Below are 22272 nucleotides of genomic sequence, written 5' to 3' on the forward strand. Positions count from 1 at the left end.
AAATACGTAAAATACAATTTTTGCATATATCATACTTTTTACAAACAGATACCTATGTACATACATCATTTTACATTGTTATATAACCCATTTAATATTTGGGAACATAAAAAGACCTTACTTTCGACAACCTTAAAACAACTCCAAATTTTCAGACTATGTAAACAGAATATATAATTAAAAAATATTAAAACACAGACTATACTAACATAAAATAGTAACTCAGAGTCAGTCACCCATATAGGGTACACCAGTCACAGTAAACATAATATTATATCAACAGATACAAATCGCTTTTGGAAATTATATTGATTTCAATGTTGTTATCAGGAGATTCCTAATTGCTACCATTATATTAGTGAACTAATCGATAAATATGGGATTTTTATTCATTTCACACTATTGCAAAATTCTATTAGAAACTAGTCACAGAATTTATTAGAAATAAATAATTCATTTGCGAATTTCCTTACACCTAGTATATAAAACAAGTTAATAGTGGTTATAGATACACAGACCTATTAATAACACACTGGTATTTCAAATTTATTGAACACATACAAAAGTCATCATCAAATTTTTATATCCCAATCAGAATTTGTGCGATCTTTCAGTTCTCCTTTTGTAGATAAGTAAAATCAAAAGTCAGGTTATAAATAAGACAATTAGTTGAGTATATACAACAAGATGACTTATTGTATGTATTAGACAAAGGAAAGATGGAATTGATCAACAATTTTTTTATATTACTACGATGAAAAAAATTGAATCTATTTATCTCTGGTATCAAAACCAACCTGTTCTTTGTATAATTGTTCTTGCATACGCGTTTTCAGTTTAAAACCAGCTGGAGACTTCATAAATACCTATCTCATTTCATCGAAGCGCATCGCATTTGACAGAAAGAGACGTAAGTCATAAAAAAGTTTCTATTGATTTTGGTTTTGTGAAAAGAGGATTTATATTACCATTTAACTTTATTCGGGATTGTTTTGTTATGCAATCAGAGTTAGCAATTTATTTTCGAAAATATATTTTATTCAATAATTACAATTTGTATTTTCAAGATAATAAGTCAAACTAACGAATGGTAATTTGGAAACCAATAAGAAATTGTGTCTTAACAATTACATTTTTCATTTAAGTTACTTAAGATATCATGTGGAACATGATGTATGAGCGCGGCTACGCAATGCGGTTACGTTGCGGCGCCGCACCGCAACGTAATTCAACGCAATTATTTCGAGCTATGGGTGCCCGGGCTATGCGGTGTGGCAATATATTTTAGCCCTCTCCGCCTCGTCTCGCAGGTCACTAGTCCGGCGCGATTGCGGTGGGACGCGTCGTGTGGCATCGTATAGTAATTTGTATGTAGGATGACGTTGCGGCAGAACTCCGGCGTCGCACCGCACCATTAACGCATCGTGTGGCCGCGCTCTAATGTTTGCAGCTCCCTTACAAACGTTGTGTAAAACAAATACTTCGCGATTAAAAAGAGTGGCGGAGCGTTTATTGCCAGTTCGTTTCGTCCAATCTACACCCTTGATTTGAGAACTGGCAATAATGTAAAATTATAAGCATTTCATATACATTTATTTTTTGACGTTCATAAGTTGACATTATGTTACCTAAATGAATAAATGACTTTGATTTGATTTGATTATTTTATTTACATTATACATATATATATACTATACATACTACAAAATATTTAACTTATAATAAGTTCAGTCGAATTTAATTCGCTCATCTGAAACAGAAACAAATATTAAATAAAAACCTCTAAGGTTTATATATTTCTTTCTATGGACGAATAATTTAAGGAGATATACATACTTCAGTGTCTTGTGATTCAATTCCTTCCGTTTCGTCTATATTTCCATCCCAAATCAGTTTAGTCTCTTTCTGTTCAACCTTAAAACATATATTTAATCTTAGATTTACAATTTTCATGGATAAATCTGTAGAATTGAAAAATAGATCTATATGTTTTTTTGATTGTCAAATGTTCAAATGACGACTTTGTGGATGTGCAAGCGAGTGTTAATTGCGCACACAGAAGTCTATTAATGCACGGCTGGGGTTCAAACACATATTAATTATAAATTAGAGTCAATGGTCCAACACCACTTACAACATATTAACAAAAACATACAAAATTGACGAAAATTAAAGTCTCACATATCCATTTCAAATCTGATTCTGCCATATTCCATGCATTTCGCAACAAATTTGACAGATGACAATTGACATTTGACAGACGATAGCAGTTGAGAAGTAATTTGTTTGTTCTTATAAAAATATCAGATAATTAATAGTTAAGAAATCACAAACCACGTAATGTGCAAATTAATTGCAACTTTCATCCAAAAGCATATGAGAATTTTTACCTCATCTCTTGAAATGTGACATTAAAGTATAAACATCCGAGTACATTTTTTTTTTAATTTTGAATGTTTAAATTATTTAGTGTAAGCTTTTTGAATTTCTCAATATTCAGATTTTTCGTATTTCATTGTTGGCTGGATATTTTTAGCAGAAAAAAAATACTCACCATATTATCAACACTGGCTTCTATGTGGGAATGTGCCTGCTTCACGTGATCCTTGAGGGCGAAGGGCCGCGCGTAACTAGCACCACACTCAGTACATTTGAATTTTAGGCTGTTTAGACGCGAGTGTACTTCCATGTGTAAGCGTACGGCGTATAAGGACGCGAATGGCCTAAAAACAACATATTTTTATATCTAGAACACAAATATGGTTTATTCGGGTAAACAAAAATGAATATAATTAGAAATTTATTGTGAATTAAATATGATAAATTAAAAATATATATTTAAATGCGAAACTTATTGCATGCTTTTAATGTAACAAAAGTAGTAGGGATTCACGGGTTCTGCCTCACTCGCTGCCTCAGTCAACCTAACCCCCCGTGCCGGGGACTGCCTCACTCGCTGCCTCAGTCAACCTAACCCCCCGTGTGTTTCTGGCTCAGCGGCAGTCCCCACCTAAAAAAAAAAAAAAAAAAAAAAAAAAGTTTGGTCTCTTTCCCCACTAAACAGACCGTGCTGAGTCGATAGCACTCACTCCCGAAGCGATATTTCTCTCTGTTTCGAAGTTAGGTTTTGCTATACGTTGCAAATTAATCGATTTACTAATCACCTCATAATAAGAATGTAACGTCTCGTCCAAATCCTCATTTACTAATCACCGAGTCAGTTTCGTATCTATAATTAGCAAATTACCATGCGCATTTACCTGCAAATGCACCAGGACAGATGGGAAAAGGATTTACTGAACATTAAAAATATGATTTCCGTGTTTTATGTGTTTATTTGCATTATGTTACAATACAACTTTACTAGTGTCATGTCATTTCTTGGCGAGTCATACGAAAAATTTCTGAGGTAATCTTCCAAGCTGAAACCCCAGAACTTGTAGTACAAATATACTACACAATACTCCCCACAAAAGGCAGAATAGATGTCCTGAACGCTAGCTGTATTATAGCTCCATACCCGACAATTTCTTCTTAAAAAATCCGCTATTACTCTAATAGGCTTACGTCCAAATGAATCAAAATATTCTCCAACTTTTTCGTGGTTGATATGAATAGCTACCCAATGAGATCCTGGTTGTGAGTCAGGGTCGAGATTGCATATAATAAATGTGGGTAAGTGTACGTGCATTGGTAGGCGATTCGAGGGGTACACGCTATACTGGATGCTGGGATGTATTTTATGGAGACTCATTTGCAGGTTTAATGTATTCATTTTTACTCCAACGCGTTTGACCTTCTACTCTTATATATTGCACTAAATACAATTCCAATTCCTATCAATCATCCACCTCAACTAACATCTCGTTGTATTGTCATCCCAATATATGTGATATCTTATATGCATTTATTTAGAAAAGTAGGGAAACTATTAATGAGAAACCATATTTTTATTTATTATATTTCATTCCGTTTATTATTCTCAATTTAATCATAAGTACATAAAAGTCATTTCTTAACTACTATAATCCACACATACATTTCTGTTCTTATCTATTTCTATAATGTTTGAAAACTCTGCATAAACTACACAGTTAATTGTTTCAGTCAATGCGTTCTCGAATCTTACTTCCATTCTCACACTACCATGACGAATGAGATTCCAGTGAATATTAGAGTTAGCTGATAAGTCGGGGGTTAAATCAAAGGCTAGTAAACAGTATCCATCTGAGTATTGCTCCCTCGATATCCCATTACCTTCGTTAAGAAAATGTATACCGGTACCTGAGTACAGTGTGTGGTATGCGCTGGCAAATACATCGTTTGGGAATGATGGTTGTAATGATTTTGATGGTATTTGTTGACCGTCTATATATAAACTAAAGGAGCAAATACCGAAGTTTTCAAAGTTGAATGGGTTTTTATTATAACTACCATTGAAGGCGGTATTATTAACAAAACCAATGATACATCTCTTAGGAACCTGTCCTAAAAATATATTGTCCAGTGTCTTACCCTGCACACCAGATGGTATGGTCAGGACTTTCACTTCGCCTCTTGTTATAGGATATTTAGCTGTAGTAGTGGCAAGAACCTTTTGATGGGCTATTAGTATTGATGGATTAATTTTTGCTCTGCGTATTATTAAAGTTGCATCTGTGATACAGACTTTGTATTCTAAAATTATTACTAAGGCGAAGGGTGTTAACAAATGTGTCACAAAAAAATTAACGTTAGACAATTATAAGTCATGTTTATTTAATAAATTTAATATTCAATTTTGTAAAATGTATCGATTTAAATCGTTAAAACATACAATTTTCACCCAAGAAATTAATAAAACATGTTTATCTTTTAATGATACCAAGCGACACATTCTACCAAATAATATAGATACGATACCACTGGGCCATTATAAACTCGTTAGCAATTCCAAGTAAAAAAAATAAAAGAAAAATGTGAACTAAATTATTAATAATATGTTTATGAAATTTAGTTGTAGATAATTTCATTACTCATTATTATTTATTTATGTGTTTTATAATATTTTGTAAGATAATGTTTTCATATTATTGTTTTATTTAGATATTACCTTATTTATATTTTAGAGTAACTTTAATGTATAAATAAAATCTTTTAAAGAAAAATATTCAGTTTTATTTGGATACCCAAAGAAGAAAGAAGTATAAAAAAATGATTCATTTTATTCATCCTTTTGCTGCAATCATAGCAGGTCCAACAGGATGTGGAAAATCAAACTTTGTAGCACAATTCATTAAACATAGGGGTAGTGCATGTAATGAGTCTTTTTCTGAAATAACATGGTGTTATGATGAAATGCAGCCACTATATAATATACCTGGAGTGAATTATCATCAAGGGTTGCCTGATTTGCATATGTTCGATGGTAAAAATCCTCATTTGATAATAATAGATGATTTAATGAGAGAATCTGACGGTAGAGTTGTTGATATATTTACAAAAGGAAGTCACCATAGAAATTTAAGTGTTTTTTATATAACACAAAACTTATTTCATCAAGGAAGAGGACAACGTGACATTTCCCTTAATTCAAGTTACATCATTTATTTCAAAAATCCCCGTGATAAAACACAAATTAAATTTCTAGCCAGACAGGTTTCGCCTGAGAACACTAAATTTATCGAAGAATCATATGCAGATGCTACAAAAGTTGCTCACGGATATTTGATGATTGATTTAAAACAAAATACTGATGATACACACCGGATAAAATCAAACATTTTTGAAAACACTCACTATTGTACATTATATATCACCATGAAAGCATATAAATATCTTTGTAATCAACGATTTTGAGTCAGTTTTAAACTATGTATCATCGAGTAACAACACATAAAGATTTATTGTCAGCTCTACACACATTAAAACCAAGACATCGGAAGGTATTACTGAAAACCTGCAATAATCAAGAAATAAACTGTCTTTGTGAGTGTATTTATAACGTTTTGAAAGGAGCAGAGAAGTCTAAACTTAAAAACCTAAAAAATACCTTACGTAAGCTAGTAAGCAGAGGAAAAAGTTTTGAATATAGAAAAAATATATTAATTCAAAAAGGAGGTTCCTTTCTTCCAATAATATTAGGCACTGTTCTAAGTAGTCTTATAAGTTGTTTTACTAATAAACCACTATGAATACTAAAAAAATGCTGATTATTGAACACGATTTTGTTGATAAAATAACACATCAACAAAATGAAAATAAAGTTACACCACGAAGTCGATTAGACAGTGAAATGGAAAAAATAATGTCAAGCAAATTAGGAGATCGTGAGAAATGGGCCCTTTACCAACAAATTTTACAAAGATACCTTCATTTTTCTATGGTAGAACGTCAACCTCAAGAAATAATATTTACTGAAAAAACAGTAAATAATAAAACTTATGAAGATGGTAAAATTAATTTCACTGATAACGAAAATGAAAATGAAAAAGTGGTAGGTGGTGAACAACCGTCGTTGGGTAAAGACGTCTCGTTTCAGTTGTCAACACAGGACATATTAAATTTGATTCCGAAAACTTATATAAAGAAAGGAGAATTATTGATGGAATCCATTCAAAACCATAGTGATAAATTACAATGGAATAAATATGGTACAGTGGTAATTAGTGGAAAAGAAATTCCTGGAAGTAATATTATTGATTTAGTAAATGATGCATTAAGACCCTCAAAGAAAGCAGATCCCATCGGTTGGGAAACATTCTCAGAATTTTTAAATGATATAAATATACCACTGACATACATTGGTAATCTCAAAAGACTTAAATATATTGGCAATCTTAAAAAACATCACACACTACCGATCCAAGAATCAAGCATCGATTACACTTCTCCGACTCAATCAAATCATAACAGTAAAATAAAAAACAAAATTGATTGGGATAAATGGACCCCATATTAAAGCTTCATCAAATATATTATGATATTTCACATCCTGCCGGTTACAGTAATGTGAATACATTAACAAAAGCGATGAATGGAAAACTTTCTAAAACAGATGTAGAGACGTGGTTGCAGTCTCAAGAAACATATACGTTACATAAGCCAGTTCGAAAAAGATTTCTGCGAAATAAGTACATTTTATCAAATTTTAATGAATTGTGGCAAGCTGACTTGAGTGACTTAAGAACTTACGAACAGGATAATGATGGATATAAGTATATTTTATGTGTCATTGATGTTTTTAGCAAATATGCGTATGTTAGAGCAATAAAAAAGAAAGATTCTGTTACAATAAAACAGTGTTTTACTAGCATTTTTGATGAAGCTAAAACTGTTCCTAGACATATACAATCAGATAAAGGTACAGAATTTGTATCTAAAGATGTCCAAAGTTATTTAAAAAATAAAAATATAAATTATTATACTACAAATAATCCAGATATTAAAGCAAGTATAGTAGAAAGATTTCAGAGAACTTTAAAAATGAAAATGTGGCGTTATTTTACATATAAAAATACACATCGCTATATAGATATCTTACAAGATTTAGTTAGTTCATATAATCACAGTGTGCATTCTAGTATAAAAATGAGACCATGTGATGTTAATAACCAAAACATTATGAAAGTTTGGAGGAATCTATATTTTGATGGAATTTCATGTAACTCAAATTTGAAAAAGTTACCCAAGTTTAAAGTCGGTGACCATGTAAGAATTACTAAACAAAAACATACATTTCAAAAAGGTTATGAAAGTAATTGGAGTGATGAAATATTTATTATAACTTCAGTTATAGATCGCTCACCATGTGTTGTATACACTTTGATGGATTTGGAAAATGAATCTATAACAGGCACATTTTATGAGAAAGAATTACAAAAAGTTACATTTTCCCCCACTTCTGATTATAAAATTGATAAAATCTTAAGGTATCGTAACTCTGGACTCAGAAAAGAAGCATTAGTCAAGTGGAAAGGGTACCCAAACAAATTTAATTCTTGGGTATTATTATCTTCTATCAAAACTTTACAATGAAGGAAAGTTTTTATTTAACTTTACTCAGCAATAGTTCCACACAATATTTTCCGGGAAATATGACTTCAAATTTTTCTACAAAACTACCTAAGCCCATTACATTAGAAGGAGAATGGATGGTAGGTATAGTTGAGTTCCAATATCCCTCTACTATGTTCTCCGTGCAAGAGCATGAAAATATTATGTACATAAGTAAAAAAACTACCATCAACAACGAAGAGACCACACTAATGTATAAGAACCATATACCGGCCACCAACTATGATAATATACAAAATATTCTTATAGCTTTAAATTCGAAAGAGAAAGTTAGTTTTCGCCAGGACACCGTGTCAAAGTTTGTCTCTGTTGCAGTAAAGGATCCATCAATAATTTCATTATCTCTATCACCTAATTTGAGTTTTCAACTTGGGTTTGAGCCAGATACCAATCTAGTAAATCAAAATATCAGTAAACGCCCTGCTAATCTACATTTAGGGTTACCATCACAATTATTTGTGTATTGTGATATTATAGAACCACAAATTGTTGGTGATGTCATGACACCCCTGTTGAGAATTATACCCTTAGATCCCGCTAAATACATATATGGTTCAAATAAAATGCATATATTTTCACCACCACATTATTTACCTGTTATGAGAAGAGAATTTGATGTTATTGAGGTAGATATAAGAACAACCACGGGAAATGCGGTACCATTTCAATACGGTACATCGTGTGTGAAACTTCATTTTAAAAAAATATAATCTTTATATCTTTTTTGAAATGTATACACCTCAAGATACTATTATATGTCCTTATGAACATTATTATTCGCAACAAGCTGGATCTGGTATTAATGTAATCTACAAAGGAGCCTTACATCAACGTGGTCATGGTATCGGCAGTTTTCTTGGGGGGTTATTTCGAAGTGTGCTACCTTTACTCACTAGTGGTGCTAAGGTGATTGGAAAAGAAGCACTTAACAGTGGTATTGGGCTTTTGTCAGATGTTGTAGCTAGTCGCCCCATTAAAGAATCAATTAAAAATCGTTTGAAAAGTGCTAGTTCTAACCTTAAACACAAAGTTGATACCAAAATTGATGAACTTATGACTGGATCGGGTGTTAATAAAAGACGAAAATATAGAAATGAGCTCATTCGAGTTTCACCTCTTAAGAAGAAAGACGCTTTAAGGAAAACAAGGAACAAAAATATTAATATTTCCAAAGATATATTTTCAAACTAATCATAATGTCATTTATTCATAATCATTCATGTGAGTGTGTTAAATCTGAATTGGACCTATTTGCTCTTCCTTCCACACAAACAAGTATCGAATATGGGCACTGGATACACTACAAACCAATTTCTTCATTAAGCGATGATGGACCCATCGAATTCCAAGTACCTGGTACAGGAGACGACTACATAGACCTTTCGCATACACTACTCCATCTCAAGGCTCAAATTAAAAATCAAGACGGTTCTGTAGTTAATGCAGCTAATGTAGTGGCACCAGTCAATAATTGGTTACATTCTTTATTTAACCAATTGGATGTTTACCTAAACCAAAAACTTGTGTCACCCCCAAATAATACTTATGCATATCGTGCTTTCATAGAAACTCTATTAAATTATTCATCATCTGCCAAAAAATCACATTTGACATGTGGTTTATGGTACGAGGATACAGCTGGTAAAATGAATGAAACTAATGAGGCAAATAAGGGCTTTTACAAAAGACAACAACTTTCAAAGGATGGTAAGGATGTCGAAATGATTGGACATTTACATGGGGATATATTCAATCAAGATAAATTCCTCATTAACGGGGTCGAACTATCTATAAAATTAGTGAGATCGAGAGAAACATTTAACCTCATGTCACAGAATGCAGATAATAAGTACAAAGTCTGTATCACAGATGCAACTTTAATAATACGCAGAGCAAAAATTAATCCATCAATACTAATAGCCCATCAAAAGGTTCTTGCCACTACTACAGCTAAATATCCTATAACAAGAGGCGAAGTGAAAGTCCTGACCATACCATCTGGTGTGCAGGGTAAGACACTGGACAATATATTTTTAGGACAGGTTCCTAAGAGATGTATCATTGGTTTTGTTAATAATACCGCCTTCAATGGTAGTTATAATAAAAACCCATTCAACTTTGAAAACTTCGGTATTTGCTCCTTTAGTTTATATATAGACGGTCAACAAATACCATCAAAATCATTACAACCATCATTCCCAAACGATGTATTTGCCAGCGCATACCACACACTGTACTCAGGTACCGGTATACATTTTCTTAACGAAGGTAATGGGATATCGAGGGAGCAATACTCAGATGGATACTGTTTACTAGCCTTTGATTTAACCCCCGACTTATCAGCTAACTCTAATATTCACTGGAATCTCATTCGTCATGGTAGTGTGAGAATGGAAGTAAGATTCGAGAACGCATTGACTGAAACAATTAACTGTGTAGTTTATGCAGAGTTTTCAAACATTATAGAAATAGATAAGAACAGAAATGTATGTGTGGATTATAGTAGTTAAGAAATGACTTTTATGTACTTATGATTAAATTGAGAATAATAAACGGAATGAAATATAATAAATAAAAATATGGTTTCTCATTAATAGTTTCCCTACTTTTCTAAATAAATGCATATAAGATATCACATATATTGGGATGACAATACAACGAGATGTTAGTTGAGGTGGATGATTGATAGGAATTGGAATTGTATTTAGTGCAATATATAAGAGTAGAAGGTCAAACGCGTTGGAGTAAAAATGAATACATTAAACCTGCAAATGAGTCTCCATAAAATACATCCCAGCATCCAGTATAGCGTGTACCCCTCGAATCGCCTACCAATGCACGTACACTTACCCACATTTATTATATGCAATCTCGACCCTGACTCACAACCAGGATCTCATTGGGTAGCTATTCATATCAACCACGAAAAAGTTGGAGAATATTTTGATTCATTTGGACGTAAGCCTATTAGAGTAATAGCGGATTTTTTAAGAAGAAATTGTCGGGTATGGAGCTATAATACAGCTAGCGTTCAGGACATCTATTCTGCCTTTTGTGGGGAGTATTGTGTAGTATATTTGTACTACAAGTTCTGGGGTTTCAGCTTGGAAGATTACCTCAGAAATTTTTCGTATGACTCGCCAAGAAATGACATGACACTAGTAAAGTTGTATTGTAACATAATGCAAATAAACACATAAAACACGGAAATCATATTTTTAATGTTCAGTAAATCCTTTTCCCATCTGTCCTGGTGCATTTGCAGGTAAATGCGCATGGTAATTTGCTAATTATAGATACGAAACTGACTCGGTGATTAGTAAATGAGGATTTGGACGAGACGTTACATTCTTATTATGAGGTGATTAGTAAATCGATTAATTTGCAACGTATAGCAAAACCTAACTTCGAAACAGAGAGAAATATCGCTTCGGGAGTGAGTGCTATCGACTCAGCACGGTCTGTTTAGTGGGGAAAGAGACCAAACTTTTTTTTTTTTTTTTTTTTTTTTTTTTTTAGGTGGGGACTGCCGCTGAGCCAGAAACACACGGGGGGTTAGGTTGACTGAGGCAGCGAGTGAGGCAGTCCCCGGCACGGGGGGTTAGGTTGACTGAGGCAGCGAGTGAGGCAGAACCCGTGAATCCCTACTACTAACAAAAGAGAAAAAGATAAACCTGCAACCTAAAATGCCTTAATTTCACTCGCTTTAATTCGGTCGAAGTGATGTTAAGCTACTAAATGGACTTTACACTTTACAGCCCAAAACCAAATTTTCATCTCAAGCCGATAAATCTTAAAATCGATCTTAAGTTAACGCGTTCAAAGAGCTATTTAAAGTAGTAATGGCAAAAAACGGTTGCCATGCTTTCAATAGTAATTTGCATACAACATTAGTTTAAAATTAATTACATAAGAACATAATCAGGTTTAGAATCGAGCGAAGGGATCCCGTACTAGTTTATGAATAACGGAGTTAAAAGTCTACATGTCGCAGCCAACTAGCTTAATTAGCCGTTCAATTAACTGTCTAGGCTTTTAACTAAACTGCGCTGTTTAACTAGCGGCCTGAAAGATTTAGCCGTAGCATTTGTTACAACTTTAAAAAACTGACTGCCATTGTTAGTATGATATAGTCATTATTTAGCAAACATAAAAAAGATGAAATATATGACATAAAAAATATTTTTTTTTATTAAATTGCTTGAGTAAAATTCAAATTATTATTCAAACTCTTCCATTGTACTTGTTTTTTTCATGAAATTTTGGAAAACACCATCAAAGTTATAGTTTGCCGACGCCATATTGTCAGTGTGAAAAGTTTCGTTTCGGTTAGTTAAACGTTAGGCTGTTAATTGAACGGCTAATTAAGCTAGTTGGCTGCGACATATCCATCACAAAACATACATGTTAATACATACCTATTACAAATTTGGCACTGAAAAGGTTTTGTGTGAGAATTTTTGTGTCCGGCAAGTTGTACTGACGTCTTGAACGATTTTGGACAGAATGGACATTTGTACGCTCGTACGTCCGAATGCGATAGTATGTGATGGTGGTATACGCTATGCGCTTTGAATCTGTAAAAAATATACAACTATACTCTATGGTTTTGATTCACTAAATTTAAACCAGGCTATAAAATATTTTAAAAATAATAACTTAAGCATAATAGTTAACCTATTTAACAACTTAGTATAACATTTGACAACTCTATATTCTATGGGTTACGGGAAAATTGCGGCCTGCGTTTGTTCCGAGTATTAACATTGTGCGTATGTTCTATACGTAATGCTAAAAAAAGTATTAAACGCTAATAATTCGACTTAGGGTCCTTCAAGAAAAGAGCGTACCAAATCTTAAAAGGCCGGCAACGCACTCGTAAGCCCTCTGGCATTGAGAGTGTCCATGGGCGGCGGTATCACTTAACATCAGATGAGCCTCCTGCTCGTTCCTGTTCTATAAAAAAAAACTTTAAATATTTAAATGTCATATCTGTTCTGCTGATAACAATGCTACTTAAACGATTCCTTACTCAAAAATATTTGCTAAACCGAATTGCATACATACATACATACAATGAAAACATACCTTTTGGGACAATGCGGACATTCGTAAGGGCGTGCGCCCGTGTGCGTTCGCATATGCAACGTAAGACAATACGAAACACGAAACGATTTTCCACAAATTTCACAAACGTGGGGTTTTTCACCTGTAATTTTAATTAATTTATAGCTCTTATATTATACATACTAGAGAAAAAGTATAACCGACGAGCGTGCTTGGTGAATGTCATAAAAGAATCATCGGGAAAGATTTGTCAGGACCGAAATATATATAAAGATATACAAAGGCGAAAATATATATAGACATATTTTTAAGCGTTTTCGACATTTATCGATTAATAAACTATACATATTTCGTTTGAATGTAGTAATTACTAAGATTTGTATTTCCAAAGTATTAATGCTTTATCTTTGTTATCATTCAGATGGATTTTCCGAAAATATAGCCAAAACGTAATTAACTAACTTCTTGAGGCAGGAACTAACTTCTTCTTCTAACTTCGATTCAGGAAATCGAATATATCGAGATATTGCTATAAAAACTGAATATAGATTTGAAGAAAAATATTTTGGTATCAAATTATTCAAATAAAATCCTACAAATCATAAGATTTTGATCAACCTTCTGTTCCTAACACACACCGTCGATTGGTGCACCTGAAGATGACAGAAAGACAACATGAAAATTACAGCCAAATCACCAAAGAGAGAAGAGAAGATGTCGAATACGAACCTGTATGGATCCTCTCATGTTTCACCTTCTCGTGCGGTTTCGCAAATTTCCTCACACAATAAAGGCACTGGTATCGAAGTTCTTCGTTCTCTTGCTTTTTTGTGTTTATCTGATATTATTAAATTACTTCAATTTCCAAATCAAATTTACACTTATAAAATAAAATAATCTATTTTTGCTAGCAGTTACCAAAGCAGCGGGTGAGAACTAGCAACACCCCGCCATATTTTTTAATCGCTCTTAGTTTACAAGCATATTACCATATTACCATATTACCATAGCGAGTATTCAGAAGAGTTCTAATAAGCAAACTAACTGCCCAATCAAACTAGTGGTTAGAATGTTTGACAGGCCTACAACAGTCGTATTAAAAGTCGTATTTTATTATATTAGGTATTCGCTTCAAAAATGTAATTAAACAATTTCTTGACTGATCAAAACGTTTGTTTAGGCAAGATGGCGGCAGCTGTGACGTAAAATGCTTGTAAACAGACGTCAATTTTTTGATATCTTGCATTATTACATTTTTACAAAAACAGTCTCCGACTTTTAATGGAAAAAAATGAACGACGATGACACAAAATAGGGTGAAAAAAGTTTGAGGAGGACACACACTTAGGGCCTGTTTCACAATGTATGGATTAAGTGTCAAATAGCTATGCAACACATAAATTATTCGAAAGATAAAAGTTCCGAATAAGATACTTCGAATTTCATGACGTATAGCGCTAACTGACAGTCGTGAAACGCAAAAATACTATTTATCCTACCAATAAATAATAAATATCTTATTTGGAACTTATCCGGACATTGTGAAACAGGCCCTTAGAGTAATAAAATTTAATATATAAATTCTCGTGTCGCGGTGTTTGTAACGAAACTGTAACTCTGAAATGGCTCAACCGGCTTGAGAATCGGACAACCTCCATTTTTCATCCCCCTAAATGTTAAGTAGTCCACCCCTAAATTATTCATAAAAACTCCTATGATTTACCCCCCCCCCCCTGCATCTCTGTCAAGATTTGATAAACCATTTTGAAACTAACCTTATACATATTATGTACATTCGTGTGCATCTCAAGTAGCTCCCTCGTTGAGAATTGCTTATTACAAACATCACAGGTCAAATCATCAGACAATTTATGCGAGTTCTGATGAATTAATCTATAGTGAACAGGTATCTCCTTCTTGCAAATGGGGCATACAAACGTCTCCGTATTGGGGCCCGTTGATCCTTCAGGCAACTGAATTGGACGAGGTCTGAAATTTATCATTTTTTTTACCAATGGTGTGGAGGAAGGCTTAACAGTTTCTCCAACGTTCTCTTCTCTTCTAGACCAGTGTTAACACCGACTGACATGAAGAGTCCAGTGGCTAGTTGTTAATTGGTATACCCATGAACATTCTCAGTGCCTAGGGCGCGTGCGTTGGCGTTTCAAGGTATGACGTCATCGGGGTGATTGCAGCCGTAGGTAAGGCAAAGATCCTTAAGGAAGAGATTGTGAGAACCTAATACCTAAACATCGTCTTTGCCCGGGCAGACCTTCAGAATACATTTCGTGTGCCCAAAGGACCGCCCCCCATTTGCACGATAAAGCGTTTTTCAGAAGCTGGAATAAAACTCACCGATATCCAGATTGAGAATGATTAAGCATCTAGGTCTGGATATCCATAGTTGCTTCCCTCACACTTTAAAATAAAATTTTCCTTTATTTTTTTTTTCTCTTCATGATTCGTGTTTGTCTAATCACTAATGTCACATTAAAAATTGTAATTATTTTCCGTTATGTACCAATGTATACGTAAATTTAGATCGTATTTTTTTTATATTCATAAGTATACATGACCAATTTGGACTAAATTTTGATTTACTAATGTTTTTAAGTCAACAATTCTACCGACCGTTTTAAGATTTTAAAAGAAAAACAACGCTGTTATGAGGCTTAAATTAACGGGCGAAATAACCAAAGAACATTTTCTGAAGGTGAAGAGACTTACTTGATGGGATAATGCATTCGCCTGTGCAGCTTGAGGGCTTTGGTCGTCGGAAACCAGGTATTGCATACCTCGCAGTGGCATTTAGTACTCCGCGCGGTTGACACACAGTCAGCGGCTGTAATAAAAATATGTTTAACGTAAGAACAGACGTGCGTATATAACATGCGTACGTCGCGGCTGCAGCAACGTACTATGTGCGGGTTTACCAGTCGTAAAGAGTAAAATTCAGAAATTATAATTCGTCCGTCAAAAGTGTTTACGGGAGTCATAGAAATGATCACTAAACATATACAGATATCGGGCCACGACCTAAAAGATTGTAGCGCCATTGGCAGTGGCGGATTTAACAGTTGAGTAGGCTGGAGCCTAGGGCGACAAATTTGTCCCAATTTTTTTTATCTTACAGAAATAATAAATTTATTTATTTATTTAATAAACGAAGATAACCGAAAATACACGAAGATAAACGAATATACACGAAAATCAACGAAAGAAAGCGAAAATACACGATAATTAACGAAGATAAACGAAGATAACCGAAAATACACGAAAATTAACGAAAGTACACGAAAATTTACGAAGATAAACGAAAAAATAAATATACACGATGATAAACGATAAATGAATATACATGATGATAAACGAATATACACGAAAATCAACGAAAAAAAGCGAAAATACACGATAATTAACGAAGATAGTTAATAAAAAATAATAATGTAATAATTTTTTTCGTTGGGTTATTTCAAAATATCTCGCGGGCGGATCAAATCTTACAGCAGGCCGGATCCGGTCCGCGAGCCGGTGGTTGTCCATATATGGGGTAGGGTATCAAAATGCAAAGGTAAGAAGGGGCGGCAAAATTTGAATGGCCTACTGACTAAGGGCCTGTTTCACAATGTATGGATAAAGTGCCAAATAGCTATGCAACACATAAATTATTCGAAAGATAAAAGTTCCGAATAAGATACTTCACATTTCATGATGTATAGCGCTATCTGACAGTCGTGAAACGCAAAAAATACTATTTATCCTACCAATAAGTAATAAATAGCTTATTTGGAACTTATCCGGATATTGTGAAACAGGCCCTAATTGTGTTAATCTTTCACTGGCCAATGGCCATTGGTATATATAATGCCACTCGCTATTATATAATTATAATGTATTTTAGACGACAATACTAATCGATACATAATCTATACTAATATTATAGACAGGAAATATTTGTATGTAACGAATTGGCTCAAAAACGTACTGGAGCGATTTAAAAAATTCTTTGACCATAATACATATATATATATATAACTACAATAATGTTAACCAAGGTGTAAAAAATATGATTGCTGATGTTTATTATTTATACTGTTATCATTTTGTATTCACTAATCAACCGTAACCAAAGGGAGCCAGCGATACACTGTTGCTAAATACATTATTTATCTCCTGCATTTACTGTATGTTTAGATGTTTAAAAAATAATATATGATGAATATAATGAACATGAATATAATATATAATGATAAATGTTCACCCTTGCGAAGTCAGACCTCTAGTAATAACATATGTTGGTTGACCTGTTAAATATGAAACTTGGACAAGATTTAGTTTAACTTACTTGGTTTCTCCTTATGAACTTTCATATGCGCACACAGAGACTTCGGATTATCGTAGCCTATCGAGCAGACGGTACAGGTATATTTTGCTAAAAAGAAATCATATCTTAATTTATATAAATGTCCTGTCACGATGTATGTCCGCGATGGACGCCTAAACTACTTAACCGATTTTAAATTAAATTGGCACACCGTGAGCAGTCTGGTTCAACTTAAGAGATTGGATAGCTTAGATCTTTAATTATAGTCGCAATTTTATTTTATTGCAAATTATTTGTTTATTATTTGATAAAATTCTAACAGATGGCGCTGTTAAAAGTACCAACGTTTCACATGTGCTATCTACGTTTCACATAAGTTCTCCTACCGTTTCCCTTGAATAGTTTAGTTCTAACAAAAACCTAAGCCACAGCAACGCTTGGCAGAGTCTGCTAGTATTATTATATTTTACAAAGTTTGACTTTACATTAGTTTTAATATTATTACGATTGTAATTTTAAATTAACCAAAACGTTAAGACAACCTTATATATACACACAATTAAATTTTGTTTTATAACATGATAAATCTTTTAAATTAGTTGTTAATATGTTCAAAGTAGTGGTGAACAAATCTTGGTTTTTAATTTATTTCATTATTACTAATTACTCAAGAAGATAACAGAGACAATAAAATTTCGTATTTTAAATGAATTAAGCGAAAAAAATAAAAAAAATGCATTTAAAAAATGTAATCAAATACAACATTAAAATCCTAATAATAGAATTTTTAACAATATATTTTGTAAATAATTAATTTTTTGCAAACTTACGAGGACCATTTGTGTCTGTACTGAGCGTACAAGGTAGTTGCTTGAACTCAGCCAGCGAAGAAACCACAATATTGCAGTACATACAACTGTAAACTGTACTTTTCTTGTCATCCGTTTGAAGAGTTTTTATAACAACCTTGTGGTAGGTGGGATCACTATCTTGTTCTATAATGTGAAATTATTTTCCCTATTAAATTAAATATTTGATACTTCCATAGAAGTATTAGTTATAGTAGACAACAATAATAATACATGTAGTTGTATATGATTTAATAAAAAATAGATAAAAAGTTATTAAAAGCGATTTGCTATATTTAATAGAACTAAATTAGTTCTTTATTGTATTGTATACCAATAAACATAGTTTTTAAACTCTGATTTTTCATTCCGCAGAATTCTGACATTTCATGAATGTTAGTACAAAAAATATTTTCCACCGAAAAAGGGACAAATTTGAGGGCAATAAAAAATAAAATGCTACGTATTTCAGGTATTGAAATAGAAAAATGTGGCCCGCCAAAAAGGTTATACCTGTCAGAATTCTACGGATAAAAATCCGAGTACAATTTATTAAATTTTTCCTAAAAAATGAGTAATTTCATTTACTTAATATTTTAGTTGTACTCCTTTATCAACTTAACCATAGACAAGGCTAATAGAAATCGCATAGTAAGCTACAAGTTTTTTTTTATAACCAGTGTAATACAATGTAACTTATTTAAAGATTAGTATCTTTAAATGTACTTTACTTTAAGGAAATGAAGAGAGTACATAGAATTATTTCCTAATTGGCAAAAAAAATCCACCACTTAAACAATAAAACTTACCTATTGACTGTTCTTTTGATTCATCATTTTCATTTATATTTGATTTATCAAGCATTTCTAACCGGACAAAGCATTTCTTGTTTTTTGATTGTTTGGATTTTACTTGTTTGGCTGCTTTTTGATTAACTGCCACTGAAAGGTAAATGAAAGGAACTTATAAATGTGACCTACAACAAACACACAAATGTTTGTATAGTGACGGAAATAAGAGATGGTAATAATATTTAAGAGTTAAGAAGAAAAAGTACACCTACTTGACTAGTTAAAAATATCCATTAATCATAATTTATGGCAATCTAAATATATCCATATATTTTGGATTTATTGCAAATTTAAAATCCCTTAGTATCAACTACCAAAAGAAGAAATTATTAATAAAATTAAGAGTAATTAATCAACTATTTTCGTTGTTATAATAGAGTAATGCAACTAACTGGCAAATAAATAACTATAAAATTTTTAATTAAATAAAGTAATCTAAAATATAATATAAATTAGTAGTGAGCATAGACAAGTTTTAACACTTACGATTCTCTTGTGTCACATTATGAACAATGTCTTCTGATATGAAATGGCTGTTGTCTTCCAAATTTTCATTATAATTTTGATATTCCTGTATGGCAGTAGAGTCAATTGGCTCCTGTATAAAATTATTATAATATTAAAATGATCAATGATCATAATAGTATTAAATGATGTCACATTCAATATATAAATGAATCTATCTTAATAAAGAAGTTTTGTTGTGTCAGCTGCAAATATTTAGTACATAAAAATAATTCAAGCTAGTTGGAATTGCTCAGAACATCAAAAACCTACTTTAAATTTTAAACAACAATTTATTTATTAATAAATATTATAATTTTCTGGTCATTACACATATTTATATAACAAGGGTGTTACCTCAACAACTACATTTTGGTCTGTATGGTACTGCTTTATATGATCAAGAACAGAAGAGAATGTCATTGAACAAGTGTTACAACTGTATATCTCTTCAGATTCCTCAATACTGTCTTGACTTTCTTCTTCCACTTTTGGTACCAGCTCAGGATCATCCTCTATAGGTAGTTTAGTTTCTGAAAAAATATATTAAGCAATATAAATATTAACAATAATTCAACAACAGCTTTATTTCATATGGGGAATACATGAAATCTTAAAGTTAAAGTCAGATAAAATACTCTCAATGACTACTCATACCCACAAAAAACAAAATTTCTACAACAGAGATTTACTCACATTAAAAGACACATTTAAGTAATAATTAAAATTATATACAACACAACCACATACCTTCAATTATGTATGATACAGTACCATCTTCATTTTGTGTGGACACAAAAGTATGTCCAGTATTAATTACTGAACCTTTATCATCTATTATTACATATTTATCACCACACTCTTTAACAATCCTCAATTCCTGTGTATGTTGTTTATTTAATATTTCTGTATACAATGAGCTGACTTCAGAAATATCTTCAATATTCGTTTCTTTTACTTCAGTATTATCAGAATCTTGTGTTTCTATAATAAAAAACACATTATCAAATCAAATTTTATTTTAGTATTGTTTTTATTTTTTTAGTGATGACAAAATATCTAAACAAATATTTACAAAGGTTAGTATTTCTGTAAGGCTCTAGGATTATTTAAAATAAAAGCCTTCATATTTGACATAACATAAATGATAAGCCACTGTTAAAACCACTGAACTTTCATAAGCATCACCAGAAAAAATTATGGTAATGTTAATCTTTCAGGTACATTATGCACATCTATTTGTCTGTGTATACTTTAGCAATAGGTTTTAAGGTTTGGTATAAGTCCGTTAAATTAATCACCAATTATTATTTCATTCATGATTTGGTTAGTCATTTTACCACAATTTTTGTCTTACCATTGCTAATTGACTCCGAGTTATAGTCTGATTGTTGTACAAGCTGGTTCTGATGAAGGTTCAAAACTATTGTGCCTATACAATTGTTGCTCTTGAGATGGTCAATAAGACAATCAATTGATGTTATATTAACTGAGCATATCGGACAAAGTATATTATTGGTAATTTGAGTTAGATGATCAATGAGCAATGCCTTGGTTTTGAATGCACTACTGCAACAGAGTGGACAGGAGATCATTTTGCCTAGCCTATTCAACATTAAAACGCTACTAGCCCATAAAAAAAGTCTATGTTCTTTCTCAATCGTTATTTAAGACATTGCTATGATTTTGATGTCATTTTTCATAACAACTTTCGGATAAAACTGTTTTGAAGAACTTCAGACTAATTTACTAACTCAAAATATTGCACACAATTCACAACAATCGGACTTCGGAGTTTACTTCACGCCATTGAAATCATTTTTAGATGATGTTGAAACTTGAAAGTATGCTCTGTGATAGCAACTACAGTTAAAAGCACGAATTTGACTCGAAACGTCTTAACCACAGACTAATAAGACATCATAACAAAATACATAATGTACCCCACAGATAACACTATAACCTCTTTACTTTCCAAAGTTTAGCAAGTTCAAACTTCAAAGTTGTACAAAAGATGGTAAAGAAAATCATTTGGAGCTTAGTCGAGGCACCTATAAGTGTGCTAAGATAAAAATACTAACCAAGTGGAAATTAAATATATGATTATATATGAACACAATATATAGGATAATATTAACGAAAATAATATATTACATAATCTTTACTTGGCATATTATTTAGTCAATTGGCTTCATCAACTTTAGACAACAGCAGCCGGCTACTTTGTGGATGGAAAATATTCGCTTCCTCTGATCTAAAAGTAGCGGGATCCTCTCTTTATCGGCTAATCGCGTGGCGGGATGCGGACAAAAAAGCCGGGTTTCCACCGCGAAAGGGTAATGAGTGGGAAATGGTTAGGCGGGACGGACGCCTTTTATATGAAATAGGTTTACATTTCCACCAACAAAGAGATTTGTCTGTTGATTTCTACTGCAAAAGGAAAATGAGAGAGAGGAATCAGCGGAGCGAGCTGAACGAAAAATGAGAAATGGAAAATGAACAATCAGTTTACACAGAGAGCGAGTTCAGTTGGAGTTTTGATCGTGCGGTAGTGTTTTGTTGCGAATTTGCGATGTTGTCGAGTGACACGGGATCAAGTGAAGACAGTGATTATGTATACAGA

At 32.6% G+C, this 22272-nt stretch overlaps 1 protein-coding gene across 1 annotated transcript; it reads right to left on the minus strand.

Moving 5' to 3' along the window:
* Positions 1-1604: 1604 nt before the first annotated feature.
* LOC110999186 (zinc finger protein 62 homolog) lies at positions 1605-21488 on the minus strand. Its single transcript, XM_022268124.2, has 15 exons — positions 21007-21488; positions 20400-20633; positions 20007-20182; positions 19632-19743; positions 19104-19235; positions 18277-18441; positions 17468-17554; positions 15850-15964; positions 14898-15111; positions 13852-13960; positions 13144-13264; positions 12474-12632; positions 2555-2723; positions 1837-1914; positions 1605-1750 (listed from the first exon to the last, which is right to left on the minus strand). The coding sequence occupies exons 1-15, from the start codon at positions 21263-21265 to the stop codon at positions 1712-1714; spliced, it is 2169 nt and encodes a 722-aa protein (XP_022123816.2). The 5' UTR covers positions 21266-21488; the 3' UTR covers positions 1605-1711.
* Positions 21489-22272: the final 784 nt, after the last annotated feature.

This window comes from Pieris rapae, chromosome 21 (genome assembly GCF_905147795.1).
Source record: "Pieris rapae chromosome 21, ilPieRapa1.1, whole genome shotgun sequence".
In the NCBI taxonomy this organism is placed as follows: domain Eukaryota; kingdom Metazoa; phylum Arthropoda; class Insecta; order Lepidoptera; family Pieridae; genus Pieris; species Pieris rapae.